The sequence below is a fragment of the Balaenoptera physalus genome (genome assembly GCF_965194825.1).
Source record: "Balaenoptera physalus genome assembly, chromosome: 12".
NCBI classification, from domain to species: Eukaryota; Metazoa; Chordata; class Mammalia; order Artiodactyla; family Balaenopteridae; genus Balaenoptera; species Balaenoptera physalus.
This window is the reverse complement of record NC_138897.1, coordinates 45,668,660-45,686,162: the sequence shown is the minus strand read 5'-3', so window position 1 is coordinate 45,686,162 and position 17,503 is coordinate 45,668,660. Positions and strand designations below refer to the sequence as shown.

General features: G+C 45.8%; 1 protein-coding gene across 12 annotated transcripts in view; it reads left to right on the top strand.

Annotated features, from left to right (window-relative positions):
* Positions 1-17,503, top strand: part of FHOD3 (formin homology 2 domain containing 3) — a 490,767-nt gene that overhangs the window by 68,039 nt on the left and 405,225 nt on the right. For 11 of the 12 annotated variants that reach the window (XM_082415972.1, XM_082415969.1, XM_082415967.1 and 8 more), the window contains exon 3: positions 4,961-5,025. The exons of the other annotated variant lie outside the window; for it this stretch is intronic. In XM_082415972.1, the coding sequence (XP_082272098.1) occupies positions 4,961-5,025 (65 nt within the window). The remainder of the gene's footprint in view (positions 1-4,960; positions 5,026-17,503) is intronic. 12 annotated transcript variants of the gene reach the window in all.

Here is a 17,503-nt window from a genome sequence, read left to right as displayed (position 1 = left end):
CCTGGGGAGCTTTAGGTCAAACTAAACTGCCTTTGCCTCTGGGTCACCAGATTCTAGTAACTGATGCACCCCCATTTCACTCTGCTGCAAACAGGCAGACTTGGAAGGAGTGGCTGCTATGATACTGATACAGCAAGCCAATATCGGGGAGAAAAGGACCATTAAAGTGCTTATGGTGAACACACATTGACAGCCTCCCACTGGTTTCAGTTTTAGAACATGGGCGCTCCATGAAGGCAAATATCAATGTTTGTATTAGGGTTCTTCAGAGAAATACAACCAATAAGATATGTCTTATCCATCTAGTCTAATCTAGTTTAATCTATCTAATCCATCTAGTCTGTCTAGAGAGACTTATTTCAAGTAACTGGCTCACACCATTTTGGGGGCTGGCAAGTCTGAAATCTGTAGAGTGGACCAGCAGGCTGGAAATTCAGGTGAGAATTGATGTTGCAGTCTTCAGTCCAAAATCTGCCCGGCAGGCTAGCAGGCAGGATTTCTGGGTTGCTGTCTTGAGGCAGACGATCCTTTGTGGATCTAACATAGAGTCCAACACACACTAGTCACCAGTGAACATGTGTGGAATGCGGGAATGGATGAAGGGAACCCATCTGGGAGGCAGCTTCAGGGAGGTGCTAGGCGTACAGGCTCTGGGGTCAGACTGCCTGGGTTGGGTCCGAGCTCTGTCACTTTCTGTGTGACTTCAGCTACGTCGCGTAACTCTTTTGGGCCTCAATTTCCTTACTTTAAAAATGGCAATGATATTACCTACTTCATAGGAGTTTTCTGAAGACTAAATCTGTATAAAGTACTTAGAACTTCATCTGGCACATGATAAGCATTCCATAAATGTTAACAACTATTATGATTATTATTTTCTGAACCCAGACTGACATAGTATCCCACTGGGGGCAGGGGAAAGTATATCCATGATTATTTAATTTTCCTCTGAAAGTTTTAGCCAGGAAACAGAAGACAAGGGCATATTTACTAGAAAAGTGGGGATAAAGTGATTATTTTAAAACTTATGAAATGATTATTTCCCTGAAAGAAGCCAAGAGCATCAGCCAAAAGATTTTTAGAATCCATAATAGCAGCAAGATGGCATATATAAAAGAAATACATAACAATCAGCATTACCCAATTACAAAATATTGTGGTGGAGGGAGGGAAGCTATCAAATTTAAAGGACCTTATGATGGGTGTTGTCTATACATTGATATTTGATATAGATAAATAAAACATGGACATCTTGTAATTCTTGAATTCTTAGAATAAACCTTATTTGGTCCTATTTTATTATATTCACATATTTCTTATTTTGGTTTGCTAATATTTTCTTAGATATTTTCATCTTAATTTTTTGTGTCCTTTTTTTGTTAGATTTTAGTATTGAGGTCAAATCAGTTCCTTAAAAAACCTGGGACACTTTTTATCCTTAGAAAGTGCTGGAGAAGGTGATATAGTGAGACACTTACACAGCAAAAGGCAGGATGGTGCGGGTGACGGTGGAGTCAGACACTCTGCTTTCAGCCCTGGTCTGTTTCCATCAGCTATGTGACTTTATGCAGGTTATGTCATTACTACAAGCTTTGCTTCCCTCATCTGCAAAGTGGGCACAACAGTGGTACCTGCGTCAAAGATGAGAGAAAGTAGGGGTTGCAGCGGGAGATGAAGGACAACTTCCGTGGACCTGGCTGCACTCACAACTCCCTGGTCTCTGCTTTGGAAGGCCCCCTCCTTTGCCAGGGACTCCTGGGCTCTGGACCCTCATCCCCTGTTGAGGGACTTCCACAGCCTTTGGTCCCCAATTCCACTCAGGTTTCTTTCATTGTAGGATTTTGTGTACAGGGGCAGGCAGGGAAGGAGGTGAATATATTGAAGCAGAGGAATTATAAGTGATAAAACTACTTAAAAATAGGCCTTTTTTGTTCTATGCTGTCTTAAATTCTATTAGGGTTTAACTTAACCAGTCTGATTGCCTGGTTTCTCAATGTACAAGCATTGAAAAATGCAGAAAAGATGATACCTCAGAGTGGTGTGCTGATGGCTTCCTCAGAAACACTGTCCTAGTTCTCATGCAGGTGCCTGGATCCCTTGTGACCATGGGACTGGAGAATTCTGTGGGAAAACTGAAGCACTTCCTCAAAATGCAACTTTGCAGTTGTTTGAAGATAAAAGCGGGGGCTATCAATGGGCCCTTCTGAACTTCTCTAGAACTTTTGAGGTATTCTGAAATATTTTCTCCTGCCATCCCGTGCTTCTTCCCCTCTGGGCATCTAAAGCATGTATTTTGTCTACTGTCCATTTGGTATTTATTTTTGATTCATAACTGCTGATAACATGAGTTACAAAAAAATCTTCCAGATTAAAGAACTTTGGGTTTGCTGTTTCTAATAGTTAGGGTCTGGCCATCATCAGGGGTTCACTGGTTTCTGCTCCCGGCTGAGCCCCTGGCTCAGCTCTGGGTGAGGCTGCAAGCCCCTGGTGGCTGCTGCCCCCACCCCAGAATACCTCTTCTGGGAATTCACACAAAAGGCTGTTCAGCAGCTCAGTTCAGTGCACTCATGGGAACTTTCTTCCTAGTACGATCACAAGAATTGAAGGAATGTCAACATCAGGACCATCTAGAGAAATTTCAAAATGAGATGGCAAAGGAATACGTCCCAGATGAAGGAACAAGGTAAAACCCCAGAAGAACAACCAAGTGAAGTGGAGGTAGGCAATCTACCTGAGAAAGAGTTCAGAGTAATGATCGTAAAGATGATCCAAGAACTCGGGAAGAGAATGGACGCACAGAGCGAGAAGTTACAAGAAGATTTTAACAGAGTTAGAAAATATAAAGAACAACCAAATAGAGTTGAAGAATACAATAACTGAAATGAAAAGTACACTAGAAGGAATCAGTAGCAGAATAAATGAGGCCAAAAAAAAAAAAGAAGAATAGATGAGGCAGAAGAACGAATCACTGAGCTGGAAGACAGAGTGGTGGAAGTCACTGCCACAGAACAGAATAAAGAATGAAAAGAAATGAGGACAGTTTAAGAGACCTCTGGGACAACATCAAGTGCACCAACATTCACATTATAGGGGTCCCAGAAGGAGAAGAGAGAGAGACAAAGGGCCTGAGAAAATATTTGAAGAGATAATAGCTGAAAACTTCCCTAACATGGGAAAGGAAACAGTAACCCAACTTCTGGAGGCACAGAGATTCCCATACAGGGTTAACCCAAGGAGGAACATGCTGAGACACATAATAATCAAGCTGACAAAAATTAAAGGTAAGGAGAAAATATTAAAGGCAACAAGGGAAAAGCAACAAATAACATACAAGGGAATCCCCATAAAGTTATCAGCTGACTTTTCCGCAGAAACTCTGCAGGCCAGAAGGGAGTGGCACAATAAATATATTTAAAGTGATGAGAGGGAAAAACCTACAACCAAAAATACTCTACCCAGCAGGGTTCTCATTCAGATTTGATGGAGAAGTCAAAAGCTTTACAGACAAGCAAAAGCTAAAAGAATTCAGCGCCACCGAACCAGCTTTACAACAAATGCTAAAGGAACTTCTCTAGACAGAAAAGAGAAGGCCACAACTAGAAACAAGAAAATTACAAAATGGGAAAGCTCACCTGTAAAGGACTGTCAAGAGAGAAAAAGATTTTTTCTGTGTGAGGAAGAAAGTTTTGAAGAAGTCTGTGTTTATAGGAATCTCAAACTTGTCTTCTGAAGATAGGTCGAGTGTTGTGTATTTGTGTAAACGCGAGGCTAGTACCTTGCACATAGCTTAACTAAAAAGGAGGGTCTTGTCGGCATTTGAAGGGACTGTGAATGCAGATTCTCTGCCCACAAGGAGCTGCTGGGTTGGAGGCTGCTGCATGTTTTTGTAGGACCATGCAAGTGGTTTTCTTTTCTCCTTTAAAAGAATCAAAAAACATTTTTTTAAACCATACTTTCCCCTCTTATTTGGTCTCAAGAGTAAAAAATATGATTGTTTCAGTACTGTAATATAATTCCTGTGACTTCATATCACAATATTAAGTGTGCCCTGGTGAGATTTCTGTCCTCTTCTCCTCCAGCACAACCACAAAACCAGGAAGCGGGAAAGTACTGCGAGCTTGGTATACATGAAGCCCTGATGGGGAGGGAACTCAGCGACTGAGCTGGTTACCCGCTCCTGTGCTGGTTCCTGGCTCCATTTTACCTTTGTCCACTGGCTTCCCCCTTTCTCCAAACCTCAAAGCCTTTGCTACCCTAGGTAGCCAGGACTCACGTTCTCCCCATTTATCTTCTCTCATCTGCTCTGGGCTTTGGTCCTTCTCTGTAAAAGCGGGCTGAGCCCTCATGGGAGGAGAACTGGGGAGGGGGCCATCCTTTTCCTTCCTTTATAAGAAATGAAGTGAAAGGAAGCAAAGATAAGACAAAGTGTGGTGTACCTTGACATTCTGATGACAAATAGCCTACGCGCCCCCTTTGCTGGACTCCCATCTTCAGGGAAAAGCTATGTCTTGAATTGATAGACAGCAAAACAGCTCTTTCTGATTACCCCACTATGTGTGTCCTTTCCTGATATGCAAAAACATGTAAAAATAGCCATGGGAATGATCAAGCAGATTTGTGCTGTTACATTCCTGGGATTTCACTTCATGGGTACAGATTTTAAAAATTTCCCAACATGGTCAGGCATGAGTACACGGAACTCTGTGGAGTGGACCGGGTTTGGCAGTGAAATGTGTGTGCCAGTCCAACAGAGTCAGACTTCATTATTTTATTTCCCGTAAAGCCCTGTGACGTCACAGCGTTTCAGGATAGATTGTTGTTCTGTGTAGGTTCCTGCTTATCTAGAGCCTCTTCCAGGTGTGGGTGTCCGAAACGAACCGTCAAGTTGATTGCCAGCAGGTAGGGTCACCTTGTTGCCTCCTCTGATGCCCGTGAATGTTTTGTCTCCTGTCTCCGTTAGGCGGGGCAAGAAGCACAGCATCATCCTAAGGACACAGCTGTCCGTGAGGGTCCATGCCTGCATCGGTGAGTGACATCTGCCGAAGGGGATGCTTGCCATCTGCCCTCAGTGATTAAGCATGATGATTAATGCCACTTACGGGAATAAAATGCAATATTCACTATTATGCTATCTATGCTGGGATTAGCTCCTGTCATATATTGTTAGAGCTTTTAGGGAAGCAATTTCTGGCAGTAGTTTTTGAAGCCCTGTTTCATTCTGGCTGCCTTTGCTGTTTGGTTCGTGAACAGAGCTCGAGGTAAGACAGACACACTGGTGCTGAGGTTCTTTCTGGCGATGCTGGGAGAGATGGGGTTCTTCCTGGGGCTGTGCCAGTGTGAACCTCCAGCCAGTTGAAGTGACCTTTTTTTTTTTTAATTCATTTTTTTATGCAGCAGGTTCTTGTTAGTCATCCATTTTATACACATCAGTGTATACATGTCAATCCCAATCTGAAGTGACCTTTACGTGCCTTCTGGTGGCTCTCTGCAGCTCCCTGTGGGGAAGTGGGGCCTGAAGCTCCAGGCTGTGGTCTCAGGAGATTGAAGGGAAGTCTCAGGTCAGTGCAGGACAGGGCACACGTGGATGCAGAGCAATACGGTGTTGAGCGGACGTATCTGTGGTTCAGATGGCTTGCCTGCGGTCACACAGGAAACCCCACTGACGCCCATTCCTGCAGCCATTGATTTTCCCGGACCCATTGCTTTCCCCAGTATACACGTGGGCTGAATGGCAACAAAAGCAGTAATTTATGCTAAGTAGACAGTCTCCATGGGAAGGTTTCCTCCTGGCATTGGGCCGAGTTGAGGCAAGTATGTAATATAAAAAGGAAAAAGAAAGGAACTAAATTTCATTTTATGCATAGAAGTTTTCCATATCTGAGTCATTTTGTGTTTATTTAATATATGTTGTGGTCTTAATTCAGGTCTGTAATTAGCAGAGCATCAATCATCCTGTCGAGGCCCAGTCTGCACCTGGAGTGTGGTATGCATGGGTGGAGTGGAGAGAATCGTTTCTGGTTCCTCTTCTTTCTCCCTGCTTTCCTGTTGGAGACCCAGGGATGGGGTGAGGGAACAGCTGGATGTGGAGGGGAAGCTGTGTAATTTTACTTCATTTGGTGTGAAGTGGGTGAGGCTGCAGGTGTCCCGAGGGACAGTGTTTGTCTTACTCTGTGGTTGGCGAGTAATTGTGTAGCCGACATGTAAACCTCAGGGGCTGGAGGGTCAGGGCGTCAGGAGGTTCGTGATCTTGTTGGAGACAAAGCGAGATTTGTAGGACCTTCATTACTGACCCTGTTCCTCAACTGCCTGTAGCACTGAGTGACCTTAAAATATGCACCAAAATAGGCTTTCTTTATTACTTGCTTTATATTTTTCAAATTATTTTATGTGTATAAATCATGTCTGCCTGAAGAAAAAGCCTGTGACCTATGACTTTAGTTAAATTCCCTTCTGACCCTCATCCTGGATCTAGGACAAATCCAGGCACATACTATGTGCTGAATACAACCAATACTGAATATTGGTTGAAATATAGCTGATAACCAGTTGAGATCTGGGACATGAGTATGAATTGGTATTTCCCAGGAACAGTAAGGCTGTGGAAAGCAGATTTACACTAAAACTGGCTAGATCAAAATCCTAATGAGCTAACTACCTTTTAACAAAATTCATTCTTTTGCAGTATACACTTAAAATGTTTCAAGTACAGGATTTTTCTAACCAGCTTCCACGTTATTGACTCACCGCATTAACTGGTGTATTGTTGTGTAGTCCCATGTCATACACGTAAACACACATCTCGTCTCCATGGCACCTGAGCCCCAGCAGCCAGTCCAGCCCACTCTCTCTCAGGACGCCCAGGTCTTCCTATTTGAAGGGTTAAACTGGGTGCTGACAGGATCAGTGTGTTTATTCTCAAACCTGCTTATGCCAGTTGCACTTGCTATTGGAATTATGTAATTTAATGAAATGGGATGTGAACGTTTTATAAACTGATTAAATACAAGGATACAAAGTCATTGCTGTGAGTATATTGGAAAAGATTCAAAATTCGTTACTACAAAAGTATTTCTGTCAACATGAGTGGGTTGTGATAACTACAAAAGGTGGGGGAATGTTGTAAAAATCCAGAAGGATTCTAGTCTTTGTAAGTTCTTGCTTGACTTCAAAGACACTGAGATTGGGAATCATAGACTATATTATGTGAGTGGTTCATGAAAGGAGGTCCACGGGGAGTCCCATTAGACCTTTATTCAAAGAAAGGTCATGCCCCAAATGATGTGAGGGTGCATCTCCTGTGCTGTGTGCCTGGCAACCAACGGTGTCTCATCCCAGAGAAACAGGACGGTCAGTCACCATGGCTGCAAGTTCAAGTCTTAAGGTGTGTATGTGTCATTTTTAAAAGATTTCTGCTTTAATCAGTTTTCACCATTAATTACCTCAGGCCTGAGTGTGTTGGATGAGAGGATTTGACTGTGTGAATTAACATCAATGCCCAAGAAGGCAAAGTTCTTCCTTTGTATTAAAAAACCCTCTTTCCCCTTCCATTTCCTGTTATTGGCAAGCTCTGGAATAGATTTATTATAATCGCATTAAATATTATCCTTTGGTTTACATGTAGACAAAGGAATGTGTGCATCATATGTGTGATGTACCAGCCCCCGCTGTGACGTATTCTTTCCCTTTCCAAATGGCAATATTAGATGAGATTTCTTTTTTTTTTTTAATTAATTAATTAATTAATTTATTGGCTGTGTTGGGTTTCATTTTTGTGTGAGGGCTTTCTCCAGTTGCGGCGAGCAGGGGCCACTCTTCATCGTGGTGCGCGGGCCTCTCACTGTCGCGGCCTCTCCCGTTGCGGAGCACAGGCTCCAGACGCGCAGGCTCAGTAGTTGTGGCTCACGGGCCTAGCCGCTCTGCGGCATGTGGGATCTTCCCGGACCGGGGCGTGAACCCGTGTCCCCTGCATTGGCAGGCGGATTCTTAACTACTGCGCCACCAGGGAAGCCCTAGATGAGATTTCTGTGGGATTAAAAAAAAAAAAAAACCAAACCGGGAACAATCTTCCGTTGAAATGGCAAAAGAAAGCATGACGGGGGGAGAAAACCTTTTTCACATCAGTTGGTTGGGTCCTTGTTTCCTTTCAAGATATTTCCCCTCTTCACCATCTAAGAAATGATTGAGTGATTATAGGCGTGGGACAGTGACTGCTGGCTTAGGCCTAGCACCATACACAGCTCCCCCAAAGACCTACCTTCCCACTGCACGATTGGACCGGAAGGATCCAGGATCACCTTAGGCTCATGGGCTTAAAATGCTATCAAGTAAATTTCTCCAAAATAATGTTTTCTTCACCCTATATTCTCTTCTCCTTTGTCCCTGTTTTAATTAAGTATAGAATATTTAGAATCCAGGACTGCGTGTTGATGAATTGGAGGAGACATGCCTTTGGAATTCTCCAGTGTTAACTTTGGAACTCTGTACCCATTGGGATGAGAGTGGAGTGGAGCCTTCATGGTTAGCAACCAAGCAAACCTCATGAGAAATGAAGGCCACGGGGCACTGCTTTGATGGTCCCAGCAAGCAGCCGAGACAGGTCTTTGCTGATAGTAGGAAGCTGGAATGAGATTTTGGTACCGAGAGAGGCCCCAAGCTTTTTGTACCTCTGTGCTCCTCTCCACTGTATTACTTTGCACATTTTTAGTATGACTACTTTTTTTTTTTAAACCTGATTTTTTTTTTTTTTTAGTTTTTTGGCTGTGTTGGGTCTTCATTGCTGTGTGCGGGCTTTCTCTAGTTGCGGCGAGTGGGGGCTACTCTTTGCTGTGGTGCGTGGGCTTCTCATTGCGGTGGCTTCTCCTGTTGTGGAGCGTGGGCTCTAGGTATGCGGACTTCAGTAGTTGCAGCACTCGGGCTCAGTGGTTGCGGCACCTGGGCTCTATGGTGCACGGGCTTCAGTAGTTGTGGCATACGGGCTCAGTAGTTGTGGCTCGTGGGCTCTAGAGCGCAGGCTCAGTAGTTGTGGTGCATGGGCTTAGTTGCTCTGTGGCATGTGGAATCTTCCCGGACCAGGGATCGAACCCGTGTCCCCTGCATTGGCAGGCGGATTCTTAACCACTGCGTCACCAGGGAAGTCCCTAGTATGACCACTTGATGTAACATAAGGTAGCAAACAATGCATACCTTGCCTTCTTAATCTAGCTTCAGCCCCTCAAAAAAACAATGGTCATATTGTGGGCATGAACTTAACAGATATAAATAACAAAATCTATGCCCGGCATGTGAAGTCTGCATTTAATGAGGTTAGCTAGAGAAAATAAATTTTTTGGTCCTAGCAAGTGATCCTGTTGCCAGACACCAGAAATATGTTCAGAGGGCCAACTGGCTCTGATGACTAAGTCTCATAATGAAGAGAAAAGGAGTGGAAGAATTGTGGAGTAAGGAATGGAATTGAGAATTTAAAAAAAAATAAGGTTTGAAGTCATTAGAATTCTAAAGTTAATATCTGAGTGTTTTCTACCAGCTGACTTCAAAGGCATTTCGTTCGGCTTAAAACCTCTGTGCTTCAGTTTTCTGAAGCAAACCCTGTCTTCTCATCAAGAAAATAAACCCTGTTGATTGATTCTCTGGGACTCATAACGCTGGCACTTTCAAGTATCCAGCATTGAGTTAAACAAAAGGATAAAAAATTGGCTGAAGATTCCCAAGTGTCATTGGTGCTTGTAGTCAGGAAGAACAGCCCAGGGCAAAGGGTCTTTAGACTTTTTAGAGGCATTTCCCCCAAACCTCTGAGATGACGAGGTCTGCCCGTAAGGTAGAGGTGAGCTCGGCAGAAGCTGGCAAGGTGGCCGAAGGGATTAAGCTCTCCACGAGATGAGTCTCATCTCTCGTTAAAGGTCAGATCACAGGGATAAAGACATTTTTAAAGGCAAGAAAACCACGTAGGAGAAGACTGCTTCATCCACTGATCAGAAACGTAGTCATTTTCCAGCAACAGAAACATCAACAGAGCATCAATCAATATATCATTTTTTTTTAATAAACTTTTGGGTTTATTTATTTATTTTTTTGGCTGTGTTGGGTCTTCGTTTCTGTGCGAGGGCTTTCTCTAGTTGCGGCAAGTGGGGGCCACTCTTCATCACGGTGCGCGGGCCTCTCATTATCGCGGCCTCTCTTGTTGCGGAGCACAGGCTCCAGACGCGCCGGCTCAGTAATTGTGGCTCACGGGCCTAGTTGCTCCGCGGCATGTGGGATCCTCCCCGACCAGGGCTCGAACCCGTGTCCCCCGCACCGGCAGGCAGATTCTCAACCACTGTGCCACCAGGGAAGCCCTCAATATATCATTTACAAAGCATTTTCCTCTCACAAGGAAAGTCATGCAGCTATGTGCTTTCCACTACTCTGTCACAGCAAAGAGCCGAATGACAAACAGTGGAGCATTTCTTCAAGAACCTTCTAGTACAAGAGTGACTGCGGGGATTCAGCTCGTGTGCCAGCCAGTGTAGAGAAGGTGGCTCCCTGGGCACAGTGTTGAGAAGGATCCTGAGGCTATGTGTGGTCTAGTGGGGAAGGATCCTGTCTCAGTGCCGGCTTTCACTGGCGGTGATGGAGGTGGTGTGTGAGTGTGTGGGGTGCGGACAGCAGCTCAGGGGCTCCTGGTGAGGTACAGATTCTGTCCAGTGTCTGAACCCCCTCTAGCTATGGTGTAGAGGGCCCTGGGCTTCTGCGTGCAGAGGGTGGGGAGTGGAGCCGTGATCCCTGAGCCCTGCCACCAGCCCACCTTGTTCCCCAGTCCCTTTCTCAGGTTCTGCCTTTCTTCTTATGCCTGTGAATACGAGCAGGGCTTCTCCGTTCTCTCCACCTTGCTGAGCTTTCTGACCGACTGTCTTTCCCTCTCTGCTCAGTGCGAGCTGGGCCCTCCAGGCCCTGCAGGGAGGCTCCCCTCCAGCTACCTTTTCCTGTGTTACCCTCACCCCTCAGGCGGGTTGCTGAGTGTTACCTGGATTCCCATGTGGTCCTTACTGCTTCTTGATTTGGACTGTTTGGGGCTCCCATGAAAACTAGGCCTTCTGGTAACATCAGAATGCCTTTTTGACGCTCTTGGGCCTAGTAGCACCCGGGTGGTGCTTCTGTATTAGCTAATGAAGACGAGGAGCCCCTGGTACCGTGGGTGCTGAGGCACCATGGCCTGTGCAGTGACACGCATTAGCTTGGATGACCAGCCCGTCTGGGTGCTGGGGTGGAGGCCCGCACAGGTGCTGCTGGCTCCCTGTTGTCCGAGGTGGCAGGGCCCCCACTGTCCACTGTGTATCTGCAGGAACAGAGTAGAACAGTCTGTTCTCTGACCAGGAGACACCTCTAGAGTCATTCCTTCCCCTCTTGGGCCCCTGGCCCGTCTCCCTCTGACTCTAGGTCTTGGACCTGGGCTTCTTGCCGACTCTGTCCCGCATCCCACAGGAGGCCGGTTCTGTTCTTGTCCTGCCTCTGCAGCCTTGGGTTAGGGGTGGGGTTCCCTCCTGCCCTGTTTGTGGATGTCAGAGTGGCCAGACTTACAGTGTCCTGACCAAACTATTCCCTAGTGGGTTTAGGTGCAGTGGGTCACATTTCCTGTTTTCTGTCCTTTGATGTAGGGATCCAGTGATTCTCTGTAAACCCTGGAGCCCATTCCCATTCCTGCTGTCTTTCTGCGGAGCCCTGAGTGGCTGGCTGTGGTCTTGGCACAAGACGGGCTTGGGTTTGAAATCCTGAGTCTCCCTTTGCAGAAGGAGACTGGTGCCTGTATTTTTTAAAAAAATCTCCTCCTTTTTATACCCCAGCAAGTCTGTGACCCATTTTTGCCCAGAGTTCTGCACTCTAGGTAAAAACAAGCTGTCTGGATTAATCAGATTAAACACTTCTTATCATCTGTTTCCTATTAATCTGTCTCAGCTCCCAGATGACAGACCCCACAGGATGTCCATGTGTCTAGAAGGCCGTTGGGTCTGGGCTGGGGGAGGTCGGCTTCTCAGCCTCTCCCCACTCTGTGTGTGGGGTGGCTCCTTTAAGGTGCCTTACGGTCAAACAGTGATTGACAGATGTGCCCCCTCCCCGACAAAGAAGGAAGAAAGGATATGGGAAGGATGTAAAACATACCACTAGGTTGTCAAACAACATATCTGTCACAAATGCTATAGAGTAGATAGATAGCTCAGGAAGGATTTGTTGCCAAAAATTAAAGAACAGCTAGAGAATGAATTTAAAGAATTGCTCTACCATCTGCAGACATGCAGGTAAACATAAATATGGGGGTGAATAAAGAAAAGGAGACACAAACGTATGAGAGAGCACGAGAATCTTCCAGGTACAGCTGGAAACTCAGGTCAGCTATGGAAATTAAGAGGCATCCATAAAAGGGAATATGGACACGAGCAAATGTGAGTTGCACAGGCAAGAAAAGCAGGTGTATCAGGGTCCCTTTCGGCAGGTTTATTTCGTGTTTGTGCTCTCCACCCCTGACCCAAGATTTTTACCTTATTTAAATGATTTATTCATTGTCCCTATAGGACTTTGTTACCTCTCCTCTCTAAGGATCTCTAGATGTTGAATGATAGAATTTGAATGTTGCCTTGGAACCATTATCATTGTGTTTGCTTTGTATTGTCCTAGTGAAATTCTAGCCAACAAAAAAATTGACACTGGAGAATGTAGTCGTATTGGTGGAGACCCCTGTAGCAGATGTTATAAGACAAGTTTAAACCACGTGCTGGCAATTAGACTCCAAAGTTGCTGTCCAGCAGAACCTTAGTTCTATCTAGAAAACAACCCCTGGTAAAGAAACCACCGTGCTTTCGATTTCTTCAAGAGTGTCTTGGGACTTCCCTGGTGGTACAGTGGTTAAGAATCTGCCTACCACTGCAGGGGACATGGTTCGATCCCTGGTCTGGGAAGATCCCACATGTTGTGGAGCAACTAAGCCGGTGAGCCACAACTATTGAACCTGTGCTCTAGAGCCCGCAAGCTACAACTACTGAGCCCGCATGCCACAGCTACGGAAACCCACGTGCCTAGAGCCCATGCTCTGCAACAAGAGAAGCCACCACGATGAGAAGCTCACGCACCACAACGAAGAATAGCCCCCGCTCGCCGCAACTAGAGAAAGCCCGCGTGCAGCAACGAAGACCCAACGTAGCCCAAAATTAATTAATTAATTAATTATTAAAAAAAGAGTGTCTTTCCTATAATGCTTTCCACTCACAGGTCTGCCCCGCATGTGGGGTGCAGTGCAAGCTCTTGTGCCTGGCTCTCTGCGCTTGTGCCGATCCCCATGAAGAGACAGCCTCATTCTTATCACGGATCAATAAAAGTGTATGTCAGGAAACAAATGTTTTGTCTCATTACTAGAGACATTGATATCCAGAGGGCTTGGGAGCTGAAAATTAGGATGGATGGCTTGCAAATGTCCTGCTACCTGGAGATTCTCCAAGGATTGGGTGTACACTCATGTACTTTTCAGGTCTTTCTGAGACACTTGGAGAAAACAGATTTTTGGGGAGGCGGATTCTTTGGGCATTTTACCAATTTCTGTTGTGTTAGAAATACCTAATGGGAAGTATTTTAACTTGGAAAAAAACACATGGAAAGCATTAGTAGTTCAGCAAAACATGCAGCCAATTGAAGATTTAATTCAAAGGAGAAAAAAAGGTGTTGGAGGATTTGTTAAAGTGCTGTTGGTCTCCAGTTCACATAATAGAGTAATAGTGATGAAATGGCAAAGGAGAAAATTAAGGTTAGTATAATTGAAATCTTGTTAGCATCACTGAAAAGAACAAATTCTGTTGTTAATTATACCCAGAGGTGGTATGATTTATCTGTATCCTAGTAACTGCACTGTGATGGTGTGGGCAGGAAGGGGGTCCACTTTACAAGGATGTAGGGGAATCTTTGTGGGACGAAGTATAGTGCTAGGTGTGCATTTAACACTTCAGTCATTTCCTAGTCTTTTAGAAAGGCTCCACTTTAGATTCAATGGTCAACTTAATAACAATCTTAAAATTAGATAATGTAGCTACCAGTATTTCAAAAGTTGTAAAATGCTACAGAGATGATTAGTCTGAGAAGAACTAACCCTAACCCTAAACTGTAGATTGTTTATGTCAGCCATTTAAAAAAGGTCATGTGAACCATGTTCACTGAATAACACCTTTGCAGTTTTTCCTTTCTCACCCACATTTCACGGACCCTCACTACCCCTCCTGAGCCTCGGGAGGGGCTGAGAAAGGTGGGCATTTTCTCAAGGCCATGTGCTTGGGAGGTGCAGGGACTAAGGCTTGATGCTCTCGATTCCCTGACTGGTGGTCTTTGCCCTGGCCTGCTGCTTCTCTTTTTAGGCCATTTTATATAGTCTTTAGCCCTTTTCTAGCTATGTGATTGCAGATACCAATGCAACTTTCTGGTTTGAAAAGTCTGAGAAAGGCTGCCGAAACATCTAATATAACATTTTCCCTAAGTGAAGTTTCACCAGGCTTCAAAGGACGGTCTTCCAGTCGAGTTCCTGTGTGCTTCACAGATTGTCTTAGGGAAAAGGAAACAGCCAAGAGAAATGGATTTCACCCTTCAAGAGCTGACCACGTTTAGTAATGCAGTTAAAATCCCTTCTTCTGAGCTGGGCTGCCGACTCCTGGAGGTGGAGTTGGAGCTTCCGGGTCCCTTCCAGGCTACATCCTGACCCACTGGACACACGGCCTCTCGTTTTGGGCTTCGTGTTGGGAAGTCCCTGGAAATGGTTGCCTCTGGCTTTAGGAGCTGCCCAAAAGGAACAGAAGGGTTCTGGGCTGGAAGCCATGAGTCCTCCTGTTCCTGGTTTGGAGATCTGGTTCTTATCTGGGAAGATCTATGAGGTAGGGATTCTGTGCCAGGTAGAGGCTACCTCTTGAGTATTGAAGGTGGACTGTTTTGTGTCCAGCCTACAGAAGCTGACCTCAAATTATTTGTTGAGTAAATAAAGCCTCTTGTGATATTGTGGTTTGTATTAAGAAATGTGTATTTGGTCTTCATCCTGTTTCTGGCACAGAGCTCCTAAAGCCCTTGGAATTTCCTAAGTGATGAGAGCAACAAAGGTGTTTTTTGTTATATTAACAAGGTGACTTTTGGACCCCCATCTAGGGATGGGGGCTGGTTGCCAGTGGAGCCAACCATGTGATTAGAGGGTTGGAACTTTCCGATTTACCCCCTGACCTTTGGGGAGATAAGAGAGGCTAGAGGTTGAATGAATCACCAGTGGGCAATGATCTAATCAGTCATGACCATATAATGAAGCCTCCATTAAAAACCCCAAAAGGATGGGGTTCAGAGAACTTCTGGGTTGGCGAACCCATGGAGATTCAGGGAGAGTGGCAGGCCTGAAGAAGGCATGGAAAATCCTTGCCCTTTCTCTTTACTTTGCCCTGTGCATCTTTTCCATGTGGCTGTTCCTGAGTTACATCCTTCTATAATGAACTGGTGACCTAGTGAGTAAAATGTTCCTCTAAGTTCTGTGAGCCGCTCTAGCAAATTACTCTAACCCAAGGAGGGGTTCATTGGAACCTCTGATCTATTGATGGTTGATCAGAAGCATGGGTGACAACCTGGACCTGGGATTGGCCTCTGAAGCGGGGTGGGGGCAGTCTTGTGGGACCACTTGTGGGACAACTACTGAGCCAGGTAGATAGTGTCAGCATTGAGGTGAATTGTAGGACACCCAGCTGGTGGGCTGAGGATTGCTTGCTTGTGTGGGGAACACACACACACACACACACACACACACACACACACACACACATTGGAATTGGGTCCAGGAACCCAAAAGAGCCACTGAGAAGGCTGTGGAACTGACATGTATTTAAGTTTAATTCGTTTGCTTCAGAAATGAATTTCTTTGGTATTTTCTCAGAAAGAAGAATAAAAGGCAGTAAATAGAACGTGAAAGTAAATAGAAAGTAACAAAGCTGTGAAAATGGGTAGAATGTCATTTAAAGAGTGTTTCCAGGAGGACTGTCAGTTCTGTGAGGTCTTGTGTGAAGCTGGAGAGACACAGTCCGTGGTTGCTCGTGGCCTGGGTGCCAGGCAGAGCGATGTGAGTGGGGCCTGGGGGGCCACTCGCTCCCTCTACCCTGGGTGGTCTGGGCCCCCCGTGGAGCTGTGACCTTTAAATCTGGGTCCTGAGGTTGGAGGTAAGATGGTGGTGATTTGGGCTAACGACCTGATATGAGACTGCTCTGCGGAGCAGAACCTGCATCACTTCTTTTAAGGAATGGGGTGGCATGCTCCTGGCCCCAAATGTAACAAGCTGATGACAGACCATTGAAGAACAAATGAAGGAGACGGTGAAGCGTCATGAAGGGTGATTGTGGACGTTCCTATGACCGGTGGTCGTGCTGGTTCTAATTGTTCAGAGTGGGTGTAGCCAAGGCCTGGCGGGTGACCCGTGCAGGCGGCATATGACGACTTTTGAGAGCCCTTCTAGCCCGACTGTCCCCTGTTCTTTGGCAGTCTCCTTCCTGGGTGGGTGAGGTGTGTGCCCTAGATGTCACCTAGGGATGGATGGATGGATGGATGGATGGAAAGAGCACAGGGATTTAGGTCTGAATTTTGTCTGAAAGCAGATTCAATGTCATTATGAATCACGATGCTCTCCCTGCCACGGCGCCGTTGTCCAGGGAAGGAGGACAAACGCTGGCTTCGCCTGGGGCGTTCTGGGGGGCACTGTGCTGCATCTGAGTCATCCCCAGGCCCTGTCAGCTGCCACTATTGAGCACCTGCTTTGTGCAGGGCGCTTGACATAGGTTATGCCATTTATCTTCCTGACACATTCGTTATCCTTACTTTACAGAAGAAGAAAGTGAGTTTCAGAGAGGTTTGGTAGCTTGCCCAGCGACAGAGAGCTGGACAGCAGAGCCGGATTCAAATCCACATCTGTCCACTGTTGAATGGAAAAGTACCGTTTTGTTACTTTTTACCAAGCTTTTCTTTTATAAAAGCAGAAAGGGCAATTTCCACTGCATTCCCTTCCCACCAGACACTGAGTGAAGTGCTCTGTAGAGATTATCTCCTTTAATCCTCACAACAACCTCTGAGGGGGATTACTGTTCCCATTTAACAGAGGAGGAGACTGAGGCACTCGTGGTCTGATTGCTCGGCCAAGGTCCTGAGGGGAGTGCATGGCAGAGCTGAGATACTCACCGGGTCTTCCTGACTCCAGGGGCTGCCCTCGCACTAGCTGGCCTTGACCGGGTGCCCACTGTGCTCCAGGCCTCTGCTGAGCCCTTCGAGAGAACACAGGCTCTAGAGTCAGACCTGCCTCTCAGGAGCTGTGTGACCTTCAGCAAGTAACCTCACCTCTCTGAGCCTCCATGCCCTCATTTATCAAGAGGGAATGATACTATCTCCTTAAAGCATCATTATGAGGATTAAATATTTCGTTGGTGCTGGATCCAGTTTTTAAAAACAAAGCTTATGTCGCGTGTTGATTTGTGGGCTCAGAGAACGG